Genomic DNA, 22,400 nt, shown 5'->3' on the forward strand with positions numbered 1-22,400 from the left:
AGAATACAGGGCTATATCTATTCGATCAAAACCGTTACAGACCGATCTAAATCGGTGTCGAGATCGATACATTACTAAATCCATGTACCTGCTTTTTAATTAATTTTTTTGGGTAAGTAAATCCAAGTACACGGTGGTAGGTTAATAGCACGATCTCATTCTCTTAGTGTTTTTTTTATTTATTGGGAGATCTCATTTTATTTTGATAAACTCAATTTACCCTTTGAGTTTCCCTCCTCACCCCGCTTCCTCTTGTATTTCCCCGCTCAAATTCGATCTCTGCTACAGCCCAACGTCCACGATGCATCCATCCTCCCGCGAAATCCGTTCATTATCTCCGACTTCCACTTTCATCCCTACTAAATCTCCTCTGGTTTACTTAAGAGATAGTTTTCTCAATCTTCTCAATCGTTTGAGAGTTCTCTTTCACTCCTTCTCTCTGTTTTTCTGCCTGTCGCTCACTTTCCCTAGATTAGTTTTATGCAAATTTCCTCCGAGAGAAAATAGTTCTAGCACAAACCTGTAGGATTTCTTGTTCGGTGGCTTTTTTGGAACTCGATTGGAGACTCATTATTGTCTGGGGTAATTTTTTTTTCTCTCTCTCTCTCTCTCTCTCTCTCTCTGATTTTGAACGAATACTAACATTTTTATTTTTGCAAATCCCTTACCAGAGTTTTATCTGCAATCTGTGGAAAAATTGCTCTTGTCGGACTGTTCTTGGAGACTCTCACAAGCTACCAGGTACTCCTTTCGTTGGTTTAAATTCTGAGATTTGTAGATTCTAAGAAATCAAACCTGCATTTTGATTTTTGGATTTGCTGAGGAAGCTTCGTGATCTTAGAGAGTACTCCTTTATTAGCTTGTAGAAGAATGATTCCGCTTGTTTTAGCAATTTAGCAGGTGTATCATATTCCACTACACTACCTGCTCACAGAAGAATAAGTTAATTTTTTTTGTTTGCTAAAATAGAATCAATTACTAATTTAAATGTCTGCTTTTTCATTTGTTCAATTTCAATTTTTTACCTGGTCAATTAAAGCTTACCTTCACTGAGAACTAGAACAAGATCACTGTCTATAACCGTATGTACAACTTTAGGATCTTTGAACTCCCAGCTTACGACCTTCTGAATCACACCATCAGTTGCAGAGTGAACAGAGGTTGTGGCTTCATCTAAAACAAGAATGCTGCTTCTCTTTAGTAAGGCTCTTCCAAGACATAATAGCTGCCTCTGTCCCACACTCCTATTCTCCCCATTCTCCACCACTGTGACAACTATATTTATAGCTGTGTGTGTGTGTGTGTATGCGTTTTGTTTGTTTAGCATTGAAACACTCCCAAAACGTGATCATTGGAAAAGCATTTCTAGGAATGCAAATGCCATGGGTATAAGAATATGATTATTCCATACTGTTCATGACTGTTTTGTACATTAAAGCTGCAATGCATCATGCATGTAATTTTTTGATTAGAGTATGGTTCCTATAAGCTCCAAATTAGAAGTAAAAAGAGGATGCATGTACCATGCCTTGGTTGTTAGTCCTGGGAATTTCATATTGTTCTCTCTCTCTCTCTCACACACACACACACACACACACACACAGAGGCACACATCTATCCACTGTTTCAGCAAAGGTTTTGATGGTTGGGGTCTCTACCCTGCAACGCTTGTCTCATCCTTTTTATTTTTAATTCTTCTTCTGTTAGCAATATAATCCAAGGATGATTCTTTCATAGACAAAATGCATTTCATTTTGGGGGATACAAAGGAGGAAATTTTGTTGCTGACTTGCCTGAATGAGGACCTCATTCCTTTATGGGTCATAAGCTGAAGTTATTTGAAAGATCATTCTAATCATAAGCTGTAGTTATCTGGAAGATCTCTCTTAAACACCCCCACCCAAGTTTGCTCTGTACTCTACCCTGCATCGGTAGATCTTTTCATTTATAAAAATTTGATTAAGAAAGACAAGTACTCTTCAGTTTTTTCTTCCAGTTGACACCCTTCATTAAAGGGCCCTTCCCAGCATTGTACTTCCTTATTCTGTTCTCAAGGTGCTTGGAAGAAAAGCCTGTTTTGTCTCTTCTCCTTAAATCTTAGCAACCCCACCATCCTCTGCTGATTCTTCCTTCCTCATTCTGTTGGTCCCCGACTCTCTTCTCAGCCTATCATCTCTTCACACTCTCTCAGACATGCACTGGGGGGGGGGGGAGAGAGTTATGATGTCTTTTTTAGGCCAGTTATTCCCAAATTTACTAACAAAGGTTGGACTGCTGATCTCCAACCCGAAACTCTGATGTCTGATCCAGTGTTTAAACATTGCTTGAGATGCCTTCATCTGTATTCTAATTGACACCTGCATATCCTTTTGCAAATTAAGGGTTGAAATGCCTTCCAAACACACCTTAACATATTTATGTTCTTGTTGAAGTTTATGTCCAGCGGCAGGGTACTTTTGTTGCCCCCTTTTATTTTACAGCTGTTACTTTATATCAAATTTTTAATTTCAAGAATTGGACCTATAATCTCTGTGAAATTAATGTTTGAGAAAGAAAAATGATCCAAGAATAGGCTTAGTCACACCGAGAATCGCATACAAAAAACTAAGCTGAATAATTAAACTTCAGAGATTATGGGTCAAAAATGGGTTACAGTTGATATATTGTAGTCAATGGGTGTGCTTTAAAATATAGGTAAACGTCAGGGGGTGGTGTTGATAATTTTTCTTTTTATTTTTAACTGTTATTTACTTTGAGAATAATCATTGGTTATCTATATTTGTGTGATAGGTACTTAATCTCTATAGTGGTCACGATGAGTCAACACTACAAGGGAATCACTCTTCTGTAGCGAATCGTAATGCTTCTTCATCTCAACAAGGTAAACTGATATACAATTTATGGTTTAGTCATCCGTATTTATTAAATGATTGTTAACTGTTAATTTTATTACTATTGATTACAAGAACTATCCAACAAATTCAAAATTTTGTCAATCAAGGAGGTGGTAAGACAATTGCAGAGTTCCCTAATAGTATAAAGCTTGGGAGGCACGAACCCAATCAAGATCCGAACAAGGAGCATTCAACTACTAGTCTAGTCTAGTTTTTTTTTTTTTTGGGGGGGGCAAACAATATGAATTATTGGAGTTGAGTTTTATAGGATAAGATTGTTAATTTATCAGGTATTTTGAATTTAAGTGATTCAGATGATGAACATGATTTTAATTTTAGATGATAAACAAGATTTATGCATTTATATGTATTTGGGATGATAAATAGTTGTTATCTATTTTGCATTGAATGGATTATGTGGATGCAAGAAATAGGTGTGTGTGTATATATATGCAGCTAATATCCGTAGCACAACAATCTGTAACTAGAAAATCGCAGTCACAAGTTTTTAGCCACAAAATTTTGCAGTAATAAATTTATTACAGGAAAATCCACAGCTAAATATCTGCATCTATAACTTTACTGTGGAAAAATCCGCATCAAAATATCCACAGTTATAGATTTGCAATGAAAATATAAGCAGCTAAAAAATTGAAGCTATATTTGCTGCGAAAACATTCGCAACTACAAATCCGCAGCTATAGATTTGTTGTGGAATAATATGCATAAAAAAATCCGTAGCTATAGATTTGTTGTGGAAAAATCCGCATCAAAGAAATCCGCAGTTATAGACTTGTTGTGGAAAAGTCCGCACCTAAAACTCCGCAGCTATAGATTTGTTGTGGAAAAGTCTGCATCTAAACATCCGCAGCTATAGACTTGTTGTGGAAAAGTCAGCATCTAAAACATCTGCAGCTATAGACTTGCTACGAAAAAGTCCGCATCTAAAACTCCGCAGTTATAGACTTGCTGCGGAAAAGTCCGCATCTAAACATCCACTGCTATAGATTTGCTGTGAAAAGTCCGCATCTAAACATCCGCAGCTATAGAGTACCCTTTTCCTGCGGTAGGATATCCGTAGTTACAGAAGTAGCGACGGCACTTGTACCTGCAGTTTGAAAACCGCAGGTAATCCGTAGCTATAGGCTATTGCTGCGGATTGTTTGACTTTTTACTGTGGAAAAAAGCGCAGTTATAAGCCCTTTTTGTTGTAGTGTTTGTACTAAGCACACCTCACTGCTGCCCTTCATACGACGACAATGTTGTGCATATTTATATTACGCTATCAAATAGGCTTTGCAAGAAGCACTTCTCACCATAATTTTCCCCACCCTTTTAACTTGCGTCTTTTATTTTATTGAGATTTTTACCATCATCTTCCTATTTTGCTTAGATTTTCCCCCTTTGTTTAGACTAGTTTCACCGCTTTCCCCCTATTTTTCCAATCATGATTTCCGTTGTTTTATCTATTTGATTTTAATTTTTCTCAGTACTATTTAGATGTTTTTATCATTGTTTTGTTGCTTTCTCTAATTGATGTCACCATACTTTGGGCTTTAGATCCATATATCCCCCTCCATATTTTCGTGTTTTTCTCCTTTTTAGGCTAGGCTAGTCAAGGGCATTTTGGTAATTTCCATTATGCACGAATTTCCCTTATTTATTAATTCTTTTCGACACAATATGTGTTCATTGCTATGCTTAGGAATTTAATATTCATTCTTACCACGTCTGCCATGATTCCCATGCTCTTTGTGCTTCATAATGCTGGTTTTTCATGCTTTGTATGCTGAGTGGTAAATTTGTAATTTTCAGCATGTGTATTGATGTCTTACAACATGTTTAGCATAGGATCTCTTATTTTTCTCATTCCATGAATGCTTTAAATTCCAGTACACTAAACTTGTAGAGCAAAGCTGGATTAAGGTATATCATCCATCCCTCCCTTGTGATTAATTTGTGTGTGATTCCTAGCATGCTTGTTTCTCTTAATACATTAATCTAGGGTAGAAGTCCTGTTTTTAATGGATGGACTAGGGTGCCTAACACCTTCCTCGGATCACAACCTGACACGGATCCCACCCTTTGGATTGTACCAGATTAGATGGAGTTATGTTGTTTTGTTTTTAGAATGAGTTCTATACCTTAATCTCGGTGGAGACTTCTTTTTTTTGCTAATGATCAGCAAATAATATATTAATATAAAAAAAATAAACAAAGAATTAACGTCCAGGCATACCCAGTCGGATACACCACAGGAAATAAGGCAGAAGCCTTAACAAAAGGAAAAGAACAGATTAGTCAGCACGCTGGTCAAATCTAAAACCTTTGGCGACCAAGGCATCATGTAAAAGGAAATCATTTATAGGGGAAGGAAGAACCGAATCCCAAACACAAGAGGATCCACTTCTAGCAGCTAACTTGGCTAAGAAATCGGCCACTAGGTTAGCTTCCCTGAAGTAGTGAGAAATTTTCCAAGAAATAGCATTCAAAAAAGGTTGAAGTTGCAACCAGGTCTGCCTAGCAAACCATTTATAGGGGAAGGAAGAACCGAATCCCAAACACAAGAGGATCCGAAATCGGCCACTAGGTTAGCTTCCCTGAAGCAGTGAGAAATTTTCCAAGAAGTAGCATTCAACAGAAGTTGAAGAGACTTCTTGTCAAATGAGACACTTGAGGTCGGGTTTCCCGGATTTGGCTCCTGTCCTGCAGTGGTGGGAGCTGGAGCGTCCAGCACCCCCTAGAGATCTCTCCACCTAGCCTTAGTAGCATCCAACGACATTAATTAATAATACTCGATTTAATCCCATTGGGCTCCCATTTTCCTCTCTCACGATACAAACCCGACCCGAAACAACGAAAACTGCACCGGTTCTTCCTCTTTTTCTTTCTTCTTCTTCAACCACCGCTCCACTGTGCACACAACAGCCCCACCACTGCTGCAACCTCCGACCACCCCACTACTTGTCTAAGTAATCTGTTGGTGAGATCGGATTGACAACCCATAATTGTAGCCATTCTAATCCTTATCTCAATCCCATTATAGTAGGGAATAAGATAGGATCAAAGTGTGATTGTAGTTTCTATATTAAACATACCAATCACTCTCATTGTAATCTATTTAAAGATAATAGAGATCCCCCAGAAAAACAAGTTGAGTGGGAGGTTGATCGATGGATGTAGGCTCTCAAGAGCTGAACCACGTTAATTCTCTGCCTGTTTCTTCTTTCTCTTTTTCTTCTCTATGCAGTTATTTTATGTGGAAAGCGAGTATTGAAACATGGTATCAGAGCGGGTTCGATGTTACGAGGCATCTTCATTCTTGAGTTTCTTTTGTTTTTAAGCTTTGGTGGGTTCCTCATTCTGGAAAAAGAAGACTTGCAGAAGTTGAAATCTGATTCTGCATTTTTTATTCAAGTGGGAAGACCAATCTGGTTTCCACATTTCAGATCCAATTTTATTCTAGAAGTCATTTTTTATTCAAGTGGGAAGACCAATCTGGTTTCCACGTTTCAGATCCATTTTTATTCAAGAAGACCTGCATTTTTTAGACCTGCGTTCTTGGTGACAATTGTTCCTTGTGGTTCAGTCCAAGAGAAAGGAACCACGTGAAGGCTTGAGTCTCAGTTTTTTTTTTTTTTAAAAAAAAAAGGGAGGCGTGCTTTTCCTCATTCAGTGGAGAAGGGTGCTATTGATTGGTGTTTTTTTTTGGAGACGTCTGCTGCTTCTTCTATTCACAGATAAGTTTCTGCATCCTATATCTATATTTGTGTTTTTTTACAATGGCTGATTCAAGTAAATCGAGCACTACCGAGACCAATAATCGACTAACGTCGATCCTCCTTAATGGCAGAAATTATCTGCCGTGGTCTAAAGCTGTTCTTGTGGCCCTTGGAGGGCGATCTAAACTCAGTTACTATAGACGCTGATTTTTTTTGTCACCCCCTAATTGGCGATGATGACAACGGGACATGGACGATGGACGACGCACCTTCCCTCTTTTCAGATCCAAAGATACCTGACCCATGGGACCAAGAACCATGCTGAGCACAAAATGGTCCATTTTAGGCCAAAAAATAAGGAAAAATGGCAATGCGCTCCCACAGCGCTGTGGAATCTTCCCACGGCGCCGTGGACGCCTTCCAACGGCACCGTGGGCACCTTCCCACGGCACTGTGAGGATGTGTACCAGATTTCCACGGCGCCATGAGGGGGTGTGACATCAGCCTGCTGACGTCACCCACGGCGCCGTGGAAAAATCCCTCACGGCGCCGTGGACATCTCCACGGCGTCGTGGAGGACTTGTCCGGCCAGGAGAGAGAAAAGGTCCCTCCCTATAAATAGGAGGGTCCCCTCCCACATTTCCCAAGGAATTTTGGGTGGAGAGACCCTCCCCAAGTGATTCCTAGCATCTTTTCCCCCTTTTTCACCCTAATTTCCCTTCCTTTTCTCATGAGTGTGTGAGTGCTTGAAGTTTTCTTGTGGCGGACAGATCCTTCGATTGTCCCTCTGAGTATAGAGCGCTTTGGCTCCTCGGCTTTGGTATCCTGTCTGTGCACGGATAACCATCAAAACCCCTTTGTTACAGACGTTGTTCTGTCTTTTTACTCTTTTCCAAATCACTCGAAAGAGCCGTTACTTTGCCGAGAAAGATGCGGCATCGGTCCATTCGTCTATCTCCCCTGAGCCGGGGCCATACAACCATACATGTATAATTATTGCATTTTTGTTGATCCAATGTAGTCCTTTCATATTTTACCGTTTTAGTCCGCATTTTTCATATATATAATGTAGTTTATTATGCTTTAGTTCAATCCATAGCATCTGAATGTAGTTCATAATATCCCCCATCCCCGTAATAAGAGAGAGACAACATTCGTCCTTATGTAGCATCTAACACAGAGAGACCGGCTTCGGCCGGGCGAGGTGGGTGCCTAACACCTTCCCACACTCGTAACCTGACCCCTTACCCGAACCTTTGGTCGGACCATATGGAGTCACGTAGCCCGATTCCGCTCACCACGGGTAGGGCTACACTTAATGGGTCCTAGGCCCTAACCCTAGGTGGCGACTTCTCATTATATTAGCATATTTTAATGCATGATCCCAATCCCCCATTTATCGATATCATACATTGACAATGTTATCCATATCCATACACACACACATGTATCTCCCAAAACCCTATGTCACCAATACACCAACAAAAAGGGCTAAGGAAACCTTCGTCCCGAAGGTCCGCGGTACTTACAGTTACATTAACGGAACCGATGTGGCTCCTGCCACTACTGATGCCAAATTTGCCGATTGGCATGCTAATGATAACCAAGTTATGACTTGGATTTTTCAATCCATGGAACCATCTATATATGAAATATTTGCTTATTCCGAGAATGCTAAGGCTCTTTGGGATGCTTTGAAGACTATGTATGGTCTTGAAGACAATGCTACACGTATTTTTGAACTACAACAAGAAATTGTTCATACCTCTCAGACCTCTGGTTAGACATTTACTGAACACCTTGGCATTCTGAAAAAGAAATGGGATGAATTGCGACAATATCGACCCACCACTCAGGATGTTAAGGATTATATTCAACGGGAAGAACAGAACCGAATCTTTCAGTGTTTGGCCAGTATTTGACCAGAGTCTGAAGATCTTAGACGACAAATTCTCATGAATCCTGTTCTCCCATCTTTTGCCACGGTCTGTGCCACCATACAAAGGGAAGAGACTCGACGTCGAGTGATGAATCTTGATTCCAAATCAGGTGGAGATTTGGCTGAAATCTCAGCCCATGCTGCTACCAACTCTTCAAAATCCCAATCAGGTTCTGATAACTGATCTGCCTCTGATAAAAACAAGGGCAAACCTCGCAATTCAAAATTTCACTGCGAGCACTGTAACAAGGATGGGCATACTAAGGATCGCTGTTGGAAGTTGTATCTGCATCTTCAGCTCAACAAAGATAAAGGGGGTGATGCAAAAGTTGCAACTCAGAATGCGACTCCTGATTTTCAAACCTCTCTGGGAAAGATTGCTTCCCAGCTTCAACTGCTGTTACAAGCAAACAGTTCTCCTGCTGCACCCGATTCGAGCAATATGGCTCACTCTGGTAATTCTCTTGCCTTAGCCGCTTTAAATACTCATAATTATTTTATTATAGATTCGGGAGTAACTGATCATGTGTAGTACATCTTATGGTTTATCTAATTTTCGTGCACTCTCTAATGGGTCTCATTCCCCAATTACTGTTGCAAATGGCATGCAAGTTCCAGTACTTGGTTGTGGAACATTAAATTTATTTTCTACAAATTGTGATGTGTTATTTGTGCTAGATCTGTCTTCCAACTTATTATCTGTCACTAAGCTCACTAAAGATTTGAATTGCAATATTGTGTTTTCCCATCAAAAGGTAGTGTTTCAGGACAAACTCACAGGGAAGACGATTGGTGAAGGACGATTTCACAATGGTCTTTATGTTCTGGACTTTCCAAGAGAAGCCTTGATTGCAAGAAAAAATAAAGATGCTACTACTCAGCTTTGGCATTTGCGTATGGGGCACCCCTCAGATAATGTGCTCTCTCACATAAATTCAGAGTTTACTTTGGATTCCAGTTCTTGTGATACATGTTGTTTTTCGAAGCAGCACCGGTTACCTTTTTATTCTAGCACTCATAAAGCTACTGAATTATTTTCTCTTCTTCATTCGGATGTGTGGGGCCTTGCCCCGGTTGATTCTAGGGATGGATTTAAATTTTTTGTCACTTTTATTGATGATATGTCTCGTTCCACTTGGCTTTATCTTCTGACTTCTAAAAGTGAGGTTCTTCAAGTGTTTAAGGATTTCCGCAATTTGGTTCACACTCAATATGGCACGAAACTTAAGGTTCTTCAAACTGATAATGGCACTGAGTATACAAATACTCCTTTTCAAACATTTCTTAAGAGCCTTGGGGTTGTGCACCAAACCTCCTGTGTTGGCACTCCTCAACAAAACGGAGTGGCTGAACGGAAAAACCGTCATCTTCTTGAAGTAACCCGTTCATTATTATTTTATGGGCATTTGTCTAAGCCCTACTGGTCAGATGCGGTTCTAACCAGTTGTTACCTTATCAATCGGCTTCCCAGCAAAATTCTACAATACAAGTCAGCCATAGAAATTCTTTTGGGACGTCCCATTAGCTTGTCTCATCTACGTGTTTTTGGGAGTGTGTGCTTTGTACATTCCCCTAGTGGAAAACTTGATCCTAGGGCTCATAAATGTGTTTCCTTGGGATATTCTTCCGTCAAGAAAGGATATAAGTGTTTTGACCCCTCCACTCGCAAAGTCTATTTCTCTCGTGATGTCATATTTGATGAGACTCGCATGTTTTTTTCTCATAGGGACCACCTTCAGGGGGAGACCGCATGTGGGAAAAGACCCAATTATAGTGATTACAGTGACCTTGATGTTGAAGCTGTCCCTATGCCAAAAATTGATAATAATGCATCCAATGAACCTCGTGATGGTGATGGTAATATTCATGGTCCAATCAGCCAGATCGAGGCTCATGCTCATGACCAAACTAGTCATACTGATACACCTACTGTTGATACAATTGGTGATGTAGGTGATCAAAGTGAAGCAACTACTGTTGCACCACCTGTTCACAGGTCTACTCGCATCTCTCAGCCATCAACCAGGCTTCGAGACTTCACCACATATTACTCCACTCGGTTTCCTATACAGGATTATGTGGGATATGACAATATTTCTCCCAGATTTAGGGCATTCTTATCTGCCATTGATACTCACAAAGAACCTGCAAATTTTCTTGAAGCAAAAAATTCCCCTGTTTGGCAAAAGGCTATGAAGGAAGAGCTAGAAGCACTCAGTAGAAACAACACTTGGAGCATTACTACTTTACCTAAAGGAAAACATTCTGTGGGTTGCCGCTGGGTGTATAAAATCAAATACAGGAATGATGGGTCTATTGAGCGCTACAAGGCCCGCTTGGTTGCGAAAGGGTACACTCAAACATATGGGGAAGATTACAAAGAGACCTTCGCACCTGTTGCGAAAATGAATACTGTAAGAGTTTTGATGTCTATTGCTGTTAATAATGATTGGCCGCTCTTCCAAATGGACGTCAAGAATGCATTCTTGCAAGGAGATTTGGAGGAAGAAGTTTATATGGCTGTCCCCCCTGGACATCACTTGGAGCAACAATCTGGAGCTGTCTGTAAGCTTAACAATGCTATATATGGGCTTAAACAATCGCCACGTGCTTGGTATGAAAGATTAAGCACTGCTCTTGAAGGAGTTGGTTTCACAAAGGGAAAGTCAGATTCCTTGTTGTTTATTAAACACAATAGCAAAGGGACCGTGGTTGTTCTCGTCCATGTCGACGATATTATTGTCACAGGTAACAATCTCCTGGAAATCGAGTCTCTGAAGCGACATTTAAATAAGGAGTTTGACATCAATGATTTGGGGCAGTTGCGATATTTCCTTGGTATTGAAATTGCTCATTCAAGTAAGGGCTTGTTTTTATCTCAAAGAAAGTATGTTCTTGATCTCTTAAAAGAGACCGGGAAGTTGGGAGCCGCGCCTGCTGAGTCACCTATGGATTACAGTAGTAAATTTGTTGACAACTTGACCCCAATGACAGACATTGGTCGGTTTCAGAGGTTGGTAGGAAAGTTAATCTACTTGAGTATCACACGGCCTGATATTGCCTACGCCGTTAGCTATGTCAGTCAATTCATGCATGCCCCTACAGAAGGGCACATGGCTCTTGTTGATCGGATATTGCGATACCTAAAGTCCTGTCTAGGACGAGGAGTGCTTATGGAGAAACATGGGCATGCTAAAATCATAGGGTATGCTGATGCTGATTGGGCTGGTAGCCCTTCGGACAGAAGATCCACTTCTGGTTTTTGTACATTTGTTGGGGGTAGTCTAGTTACCTGGAAAAGTAAGAAACAGAGTACAGAGCCATGGCCTCTACCACTAGTGAGTTGGTCTGGCTTTGATTGTTGGTTCAAGAATTGGGTTTTGGTACTCCGAATGTACCGATGAAATTATTTTGTGACAATCAAGCTGCCATTCATATTACCTCAAACCCTGTCTTTCACGAAAGGATAAAACATATAGAAGTTGACTGCCATTTTGTGAGAGAAAAGGTGCAAGAGAAAATTGTTGAAATGCCCTATATTCGAAGTGAAGACCAGTTGGCTGATGTGTTTACCAAAGCTCTCTCCAAGTCTGTTTTTCAAGCCTTGATATCCAAGTTGACTTCAGATGGAATCTTCACTCCAACTTGGAGGGGGAGTGTTGGTGAGATCGGATTGACAGCCCATAATTGTAGCCATTCTAATCCTTATCTCAATCCCATTATAGTAGGGAATAAGATAGGATCAAAGTGTGATTGTAGTTTCCATATTAAACATAAAAATCACTCTCATTGTAATCTATTTAAAGATAATAGAGTTCTCCCCAAAAAAACAAGTTGAGTGGGAGGTTGATCGGTGGATGTAGGCTCTCAAGAGCTGAACCACGTTAATTCCCTGCTTGTTTCTTCTTTCTCTTCTTCTTCTCTATGCAGTTATTTTATGTGGAAAGCGAGTATTGAAACACAATCCATGTGTAATACCAGCAGTAGCAGCAAACCTCTGACCACCCCACATCATCAACTCACATCTCTCTCTCTCTCTCGAACTTGCAGTTGGGTAGCTTCTCTTAAATCTTTTCTCTCCAGTTTCTCATTTTAGCTTACTAGTTTTGCTTCATCGCTTGGCTTTTGGCTTCAGGAATTTGTTCTTTTAAGTATACCCCACTTCGATTCAACAACCACGATGAGCCTAGTGGCAGATCTTAACGGGAACTTAGCTTCAACCATGAACCACTTGTTCACAACCCCAACTCCATCTCTACTCTTATTTTGTTTTCCATCAATTCAAAGGCAAAAATTGGGATTTGTTTTTCCCATTTCATAAGAGATTGTTTGATTTCGAAAAGAGAAAGAATGGCTCCAAGGCGAGCGAGGAAGGAGGTGGTGAAGATGACAACAACGAAAGTGGTTGCAGAGAGTGTGGAAGTCGCTGTGCTTACAACCCGCATCAGAGCGGCAATACCCACCAAAAAGCCCTTAAAGGTCGCAATGGAACAGAACATTAAAGAAGAGACGAATAACCAGGTGATCAAAACCCCTAGTCCAGGGGGACTTCCTCCTCGTTTTCCTACTCCGAGAAAAGAAGATAAGCTGGCGCCTCAAAACTTGAAGCTGGGGTTGGGCATGGAGAGGAAGGGAAGGGAACAAGAAAGAGGGGAAGACCACCAAAGAGTGAAGGTGATGGGACAAAGAGGAGGAAAAGGAGGAGTGGGGTGAGTGTTGTTAGGGTAGTATTCAAGAGGTATCTGTACTTGGTATTGAAGCAGGTGCACCCACAACTTTGTAAGGGTATTTATGTAATATCCCTTCATATGTTCTAATATAATCTTACTTGTGTTAATGCCTAGGCTGTGATGGGCAATCTAGTAATTAGTCCATCTGACCTAAACCCTAGTTTTCCTATATATACTAGCTGGAGGCAGCAGTCTGGATATTCCAAACTAGATACTCAGGGGGTAATGCTTTAAGCAACCTTGTGCTTAAACCCTAAACCCTAACAATCTTAAAGCATTAGGATTTTTGTTTTTCTATGATCAAGATCGACTTGAATTTTCAGATTCACAATTCTGTTTGGAGATCGCATTACATTTGAAGATTGGATTCACGCTTTTGATATTATCTGCGATCGTTGGTCAAGGGTTTTAATTTGGAAGAAAGCTTCAAAAATTGTGCGATCAACATTGGGTTCCTTCTTCTAAGTTCTGGTTAGAAAAGAATCTGCAGATTTGGCTAGATTTTTGTCTTTTGCCAAAGTTTTGATTTGATTGATAAAAAAAAAAAAAAGGAAAAGAACCGTTTTTTGGTTTTCTTCAATCAAGGCTTTGGTTTTGATATTCTAAGTCATCATTGATAATGACGCAACAGTAGTACTGACATCAATGGCTAGTTAAAAAGGAAAAGCTTAGGCAGCCTACTGTATTGATCTGAAATTTGGAGGGGATCTGGCATTTTTTTGTCTATAGCTTTTGTTTGATCTTTTGATTTGATTGAAAAAAAAAAAACAGTATTGTTGATTTGATAAAAAAGAAGAGAGAGAAAGGGGCTTTTGCAGAATACGAATTTTGCAAAATTCGTTGGCAGAAAGTTTGCTATTTTCTATTTCCTTTGATTTGACCATTGAAAAAAAAAAAAAAAAGAAAAAAAAAAAAAAAGGAAAGGTAGAAAAAGACAAAACAGAAGAAGACAAAAATCAGAAGTTAAAAGAACTTGTGAGAATCTTATTTCCTCTTGATTTCGGCTGTACAAAATCGAATCGGATCTACACCATTAGAGTCAACACCAGCGCCGACGTCGTCGCACTATCGTGATCTTTTCTTTCGCCATCCAAATCCAGGGTTCTTCATTCCAGGTGTGATTGTTCTTTGAAGCATTTATTTTTTATTTGAATTTTTGCATGGGATATAAACAAATCACTTAACAATGGAGAAACATGCTGTTCCAATTGAGATGATCAAATTGAAAAGCTTTAGTGGCTCTGAGTTTAGTTCTTGGAAAAGGAGGACTCAGTTTGGACTGAAGTACCTCAATATTTTCTACACTATAGTAAATTCTTTTTCTGATTGTACAGACTTAACTGAAGCCCAATGGATAAGTGATGAGGATTTTTGCAAAGACTACCTATTGAACTGCCTGTCAGATAGGCTGGCAGAGACCTATAGTAAATATGAGTCTGCAAAAGAGATTTGGGAAAACCTAGAAGCCCAATTCAAAAAGGAGGAGGACCTATCAAAAACTCACTTGGTTGACAAGTTTATGGACTTCAAGTTTCAAGAAGATAAGGAGATACTTCCACAAGTAACAGACTTTGAGAACTTGAGAACAAAATTGAACCAAGAAAACATCCCTGTTGTTGATGCATTCTTAGTGGGTGCAATTATCTTTAAGTTACCCTCTACCTGGCATTCCTTTAAAACTGAGATGCATAGAAAGAAAACACAAGTGGAGCTGGATGATCTCAAACGGTTCATTAGAATCGAAGATGAGAACAGAGCCAGGAATAACTTGGAGATGGTGAAACAACAACAGACATCTGCCAATTTGGTTTCACAACCCAAGAAATATCCTAGGCAGTCCAAGCCACCTAAGAAAGAACCCCAACAGTTGGAGGCCAAAAAGACTAATTTTAAAAAGAGGGGCAAGTGCCGCAACTGTGGAAAGTGGGGTCACTATGCATCTGAGTGTAGGGGTCCTAAGAAAGGGAACACTGACACACTACAGAAGGAAGTTCACATGTTGGTGGACAAGACTGAGCCTACTAACTTTGTTGCCATGGTTGGCAAGGGTAAGGGGTTGGCCAGTACATCTACAGATTGGTGGTTAGACTCTGGAGCGACTTGTCATGTTTGCAATAGCAAGGACCTGCTCACTGATGTTGTTCAAGTAGCAGAGGCTATCACTGTTGCAAATGGAGACGTCGTGGAAGTGGCTCAACAAGGGACAGTGAACCTGGTTCTATCATCAGGTAAAATATTAACTTTGAAAAATGTTAAAATCTTTCTTGGTTTTGAAAAGAATTTAATTTTCATTGGAATTTTGCTTGATGCTGGCATGTCTATTACTTTTAGTAGTGGTAGAGTAACATTGTCTGTTAACTCCTTTTATTTTGGATGTGCTTATAATTTGAATGGTATGTTTAGGTTGAGTTTAGCTAATGAGACAATAAACCAGGTTAACTATAATTCAATTGATCCCAAAATACTACATTGTAGGTTAGGACATGTGAACTATAGGAAAATGCTCAAACTAGCTAAAACTCATAATTTACCGTTAGATACTTCAATTAGATTTAACAGATGTGAAGTGTGTGCTCAAACCAAAATAACTAGAAAATCGTTCAGACCGGTTTCTAGGAGCACTCAACTTCTTGAACTTATACATTCTGACATTTGTGACTTTAAAAGCTACACAACTAGAGGAGGTCGGAAGTATTTGATAACATTTATAGACGATTTTTCTAGATATTGTCATTTATCCCTGTTAAAATCTAAAGATGAAGCTTTTGAAAAATTTAAAATTTTCAAGAATAGGGTAGAAAATCAGTTGAACTTGAAAATTAAAAGATTTAGAAGTGATAGGGGAGGAGAATACAAATTGTGAGTTCAAGGAATTCTCGTGCCTCTGTGAGCATAATCCTTGAAACTCTGCTCCTTACTCACCTCAATCAAATGGCATAGCTGAAAGAAAGAACAGGACGTTAACAAAGATGTTAAACTCCATGTTATTGACAGCTGGCATGCCCTCTTGCTATTGGGGAGAAGCAGTGTTGACTGCAAATCACATTCTAAATAGACTACCACATTCAAAATCGACTTCTACACCTTATGAACTATGGCATAATCATCCCTGTAGATATGACACTCTTAAGGTTTGGGGTTGTATAGCTTATGTTAGGATACAAGACCCTAGGAGACCTAAGGTGGGAACTAGAATAAATACTTGTGTATATCTAGGTTGTGCAGAAGATAGTGCTGCAGACCGGTTTTTCGATCTATCAACTAATGTGGTGATAGAATCTAGGGATGCTATATTCTTTGAGGATAAATTCCTTAGAGATAAAGGCCTGACCGTACCTGGTCTGACTGAAGTGGTTACAGAATCACCTTTGGAATTTGAACCAATTGTTTCTGACACTACTCCCACAATGCTCCTTGAATCAGAATCTAGAAGAGTATCTACTAGAGATCGAGTACCCAAGAATTTTGGTGAGGATTTTGTGACCTACCATTTAGAGGCTGATCCATCCACCTATAAGGAAGCGATGAGATTTAGGGACTCACTGTTATGGAAAGAAGCCATTGATGAGGAAATGAGCTCTTTAATGCAGAATGAGACCTAACACCTTGTTGATCTGCCTAGAGGGGCCAAGACAATAGGGTGTAAGTGGGTACTGAAGAAGAAACTTAATCCGGATGGGTCTATAGCCAGGTATAAAGTACGATTAGTAGCTAAGGGCTATAAACAGGTGAGAGGGATAGATTATTTTGACATCTACTCCCCGGTCTGCCATTTGGCAACAATAAGGATTCTTCTTGTCATATCATCTATTGAGCACTATGTTGTGCATCAAATGGATGTAAAAACAACTTTCCTTAATGGAGACCTAACAGAAGAAATCTACATGACCCAACCTGAAGTGTTTACCATGGAAGGTTCTGAAAAAAGAGTTTGGAAATTAAACAAATCTCTCTATGGTCTTAAACAAGCATCTAAATTGTGGCATGAGAAGTTTGACAAGACAGTAAAGAGCCTTGGTTTTCAAACCAGCAACTCGGATAAGTGCCTTTTTTTTTTGTCTGAGTCAAACAAGGTCGCGATTATTTGCTTGTATGTAGACGACATGTTGATTCTAGGTTCTGATCTCTCTGTAGTGAGTGACATTAAAGAAACCTTGTCCAAAGAATTTGACATGAAAGATCTTGGTGTGGTAGACACCATTCTTGGGATGAGAGTAAGCTTTAGTGAGCAAGGGATCACCCTTAGTCAGACTCATTACATTGAGAAGCTACTTTCTAGTTGGGGATACAGTGATTGTAAGCCGATTGAGACACCCTATGACTATAACAAATGTTTGAAACCTAACACAGGTGACACCGTGAATTAGTTAGATTATTCTAAACTGATTGGTAGTCTCATGTATGCAATGAGTTGCACTAGGCCAGACATAGCCTTTACGGTAGGCATGCTGAGTCGTTTCACTAGTAATCCTATAAAAGAGCATTGGGATGCCCTATCGAGGCTGATGAGATACCTTAGGGGTACTCAAGGTTATGCTTTATGTTATACTGGACATCCTCCAACTTTGGAAGGATATTCTGATACATCTTGCTGCTCAGATTTGGGAGACAGCAGATCCACCAGTGGTTATGTATTTACACTAGGAGGAGCAGCTGTAGCATAGAAATCCAAGAGACAGACTAGTATTGCTCTGCCATCTATGAATCAGAACTTTATGCTCTAGCTTCTGCGGGAGATGAAGTAGAGTGGATAAAGGATCTGATCATGGATATTCCATTGAGGAGTTTTAAGTTAAACTCTATATCTATATTCTGTGATAATCAAGCAACAAAGACGATTGTGAATAACTCACTCTTTAATGGCAAGAGGAGACACATCAGGCTGAAACAGGGCATGCTGAATTATAGAACAGAACAAGGGATTATCACTTTGATTGATGTGAGATCGAAGGATAATACGACCGATGCCCTTACAAAGGGATTGAACAAAGATCGAACATTCAAAACTACAGGGGAGATGGGGTTAAAGACCATTTAGTTAGGTCTTAACCTAACCCAGTATTATTTTGAATTATTTGAATCTCATCTATCCTTGGTAAGCATTCGGGGCAGTTTACATGTTTCAGATAACTTAGTTAGGTTACTAAGTATGGGGGTTTGTGAAACCATTCCAAAATTGATGGTGTAGCAAATTTTCATGTGAAGTCTCCTTACTTTGTTATTCCACAAAGGAATATGAAAAATGTCTGATATGTTTCAATGATATTGTGCTAGTCTTTATGTCATTCCAAATTTGATGACATGTCTTTCATAGTATGGTGTACCATTCCAAATTTGATGATACAACATAAATCTATGACTGATATGACGAACACAGTATTCCAAATGGAAACATGGTATGGTCCTTATGATAGAGACTATATAGGATCGAGTTCTTGTAAAGAAACTTGATGATGATGCTTATTATTTTTTGATTTACCTTCAGCCATATATGAAATGTACTAAGTTCTTATTGTTGAACTAGATACTATTGTGCAAATGATTGAATTCATATTTGACAAATTACAGAGAATGGCAAAGATGGAGGAGAGCGGTTGAATCTGGATCTCGATGAGGATGACTTACTTGATGAGTAAAGTCACATGGATTGCAAGGACTTTTCCTTTTGATTATTTCTTTTGGTTTAGCCACTTGCATGTGGAACTTCGGATTTATTGTTGGATTTAGTTTTGATCTAAAACCCTAGTTTTATTTCTTGAAGTTTACTTATTTCTTATTTGATTTATTGGATTATTGATATTCAATTTATTCAATTTATATTGATTCAATTACTAATTGAACAATGGTTCCTATACATGTGTAATGGATATATGTAGAACATAGGAGGAGATTGTAAGGGTATTTATGTAATATCCCTTCATATGTTCTAATATAATCCTACTTGTGTTAATGCCCAGGCTGTGAGGGGCAATCTAGTAATTAGCCCATCCGACCTAAACCCTAGTTTTTCTATATATACTAGCTGGAGGCAGCAGTCTGGGTATTCCAAACTAGATACTCAGGGTGTAATGCTTTAAGCAACCTTGTGCTTAAACCCTAAACCCTAACAAACTCTATATCGTCCAAGCCTAAGACCGTCGAGGTTGTCATTTCCTGAGAGGAGAACACAGCACAGCCAGAGTAAATAAGCAAGTACAGACGGGCCCCGATGGTCTTCTTCTTGGTGCCATTAAATTAGGAAAGGGAGGAAAAGCTTCGACGGTGCCTACTCGAAATGCCCTTCCTTGACAACAGCTTTGCAGGTGTGTAGTAGGATCTTTCGAACATTTTGCAACTTCTCTATTCCACTTCCCCTGGCTATCTCCTTTCTTCCACGCCGGTGCAGTTTTCGTTGTTTGGGTCGGGTTCATAGGATGAGAGAGGAAGATGGGAACCAAATGGGATTAAATTTGAGTATTATTAATTAAGGCCGTTGGATACTACTAAGGGCAGGTGAAGAGATCTCAGGGGGTGCTGGACACTCCAGCTCTCGCTGCCACTGCAGGGCAGGAGCCAAATCCCTGATTCCCCCCCCCCCCCCCACCCACCCCCAAAACCCGTAGTCCTCATAATCACTCATCTTCTTTTTGCAAATGATACGTTTATTTTTTGTCGTGCTAATAAAAATGATATTTCTACTTACATGCATGCCATCCTAAACTTGTTTCAAGGCATTTCTAGTCTGCAAATTAATTTTGTTAAGAGTGAGGTAGTGTTCTCTAAGCATGTTGGTGATAATATTAAGAATATAGTACGTTGTAGCCTTGGAGTTGGGCCGGTTTTAGACAAGTATTCTTATCAAGGTACTCCTAAGTTCTTTTCAAGGAAGGACTCGTATCATTTAGTTCAAAAGTTAGAAAAGAAATTAGGAGGCTGGAAAATCCCCCTTTTGTCTCAAGCTGGAGGGGCAGTTCTAATTAAATCTGTGTTGAGCTCTATTCCAACCTATTGGATCTCTTGTTTTATGATGCCTGAAAAGTTATGTTCAAAGTCGTTGGACTCTATTAATGCGAGGTTCTGGATGGGGGAGGGGGATAGTAATAGGAAATGGAGTCCCGTTGCGTGGTATATATGTTTGTTCTTTGTAAGCCAAAATCATTGGGAGGGCTTGGATTTAGGTCTATGGCTATCCATAATAAAGCCTTTCTTTAAAATTAGCATAGCATTTGCTCTCCCAGCCTGAGTTGCTTTGGGTTAGATTTGTTTTTTTACTAAAAGATCAAAAATATTAAACGAAGGGAAAAGAAACAAATTACTAGAAGCACAGGAGAAAAAATTCCCCACCTCATGATCTTTTTTTCATGAGTTTACCTTAGGCCGATGTGGTTCTATTATTTGGAATAATGTGATTAAGGTAGTGCCATTATTGAAGAATATGATTTGTTGACAAGTCGGTAACAGGTGTAGAATCTCAATTTGGCGCGATCCATGGATTCCATTACTAGAAAATTTTAAAATTTGTGATTCTATTCAGCCCAACCTTTTTTTAATAATATTAATGAGTTAATTGTGAATGGGTCTTGGAATATGAATGTTCTCCAATCTCTTTTTCCTGCTGATATAGTTAATGTCATCTGTCGTATTCCCCTTAGTACTCATAATCTATGTGATCCTTAGATCTAACCTTTTAGATTGTTTTTAAGTTATTATTGCATTTTATTTTTTTTTGCTAAAGATCAGCAATGAATTATATTACTATCACCAAACCAAAAGAATGAAAGAAAACATCATTGAGCTACTAGTCCACCTTCGGCATGGCCATCAGCAGAGTAGTAACCCAATCAAACAAAACAAAATTACAAGAACCTGTATCTAGGTTTCGTAAGAGCATCCCAAGTAATATCATCAGTGAGGAAAGGGGGGGGGGGGAGGGGGCTATCCCAATCTGTGCTAGTTGATGTAGTTGATGCATGTTTCGCCAGTCTATCCGCGACACTGTTAACCTCCCAGAAGCAATGAGAAACTCTCCAAGAGGTGTTTTCCAGGTACCGCTTGTAATGCCACCATCTCTGTTGATAAATCAACGGTATACGCTGACTTAAAATGCACATCACCACTGAAAGAGAATCACATTCCACCCAAAGCTTTTCCACATTCAAAGACATCGCATGGTGGATTCCTGTGGGAAAGGCTTCAAACTCAACAAGAAAATTGAGTTGGAACTTTTGACATTTGAATATTCACCCAAAGTTTTGCAAGTTTCTATGGAAAGTTCTTGTCAATGTTATTTCTACGTACCAAGTGTCAGCTTCAGTTCTTCTTATCTATTAATCCTTACTATAATATGTGTAATAAGGAAGTCGAAAGTGGGTGGCATTTGTTTTTGTCCTGTGAGGTTTCTAAAAGAATCTTTGCAGCTGGACCTCTGGAATTGAGGACGGAATTCTTTTCATCACCTTCAATCTATGACTTGGTTGCTTCGCTTATATCTGATCCTACCACTAGTAAATCTAAGAAAAAATGTATTGTTTCTACATTAGCCATCATGACCTTTTATTTCATATGGATGCTTCAGAATTCTGTTATTTTTAAGAATGAAAAGCTAAACCTGGTCAGCATTGTTCGACTTATTTAAAAGTGGACCTATGAGTTAAATTTTCTTCTCCCTCCTAAAGAAAACTTAGTTCCTCAAGTCTCCGATGTCCTTTTATCCTAGAAGATTGCCAAAGATTATTTGGAGGGGTAGAGTGATTCCTTATTTGTGATGGTAGTTTTGAGCCAGATTCGGGTATGGCCGGATGGTCATCCGATCCATTTTCCTACATGATTCTAAATTTATCATGCATGGTTGCAGTGAATAATGGTTTTGTAGGGTCGCCACAAGAATCGGAAATTCATGGAATGTTTCAAGGGTTGCAGCAAGCAAAGGATCATGAGTGGACGTCGTTAATGGTATGGATGGACTAAGAGCAAGTCGTAACATGGCTTACTCAGTAAACATCAAAAGGGTGGCCTTGGGAGGTGTTCAGTCTTCTTCTTGATACCTCTCGCTTGATGAAATCTTTTCAGTCTGTGAATACTGTAAAAAAAATAAGAGATATTATATCTATCGATCATAAGTTGGCATATAAGGCTC

At 39.4% G+C, this 22,400-nt stretch overlaps 1 protein-coding gene across 1 annotated transcript; it reads right to left on the reverse strand.

Annotated features, from left to right (window-relative positions):
* Positions 1–766: 766 nt before the first annotated feature.
* LOC122654022 (putative ABC transporter C family member 15) lies at positions 767–1,327 on the reverse strand. Its single transcript, XM_043847998.1, has 2 exons — positions 1,045–1,327; positions 767–924 (listed from the first exon to the last, which is right to left on the reverse strand). The coding sequence occupies exons 1-2, from the start codon at positions 1,325–1,327 to the stop codon at positions 782–784; spliced, it is 426 nt and encodes a 141-aa protein (XP_043703933.1). The 3' UTR covers positions 767–781.
* Between the last annotated feature and the right edge of the window lie 21,073 nt (positions 1,328–22,400).

The sequence above is a fragment of the Telopea speciosissima genome, chromosome 1, assembly GCF_018873765.1.
Source record: "Telopea speciosissima isolate NSW1024214 ecotype Mountain lineage chromosome 1, Tspe_v1, whole genome shotgun sequence".
Taxonomy (NCBI): Eukaryota; Viridiplantae; Streptophyta; class Magnoliopsida; order Proteales; family Proteaceae; genus Telopea; species Telopea speciosissima.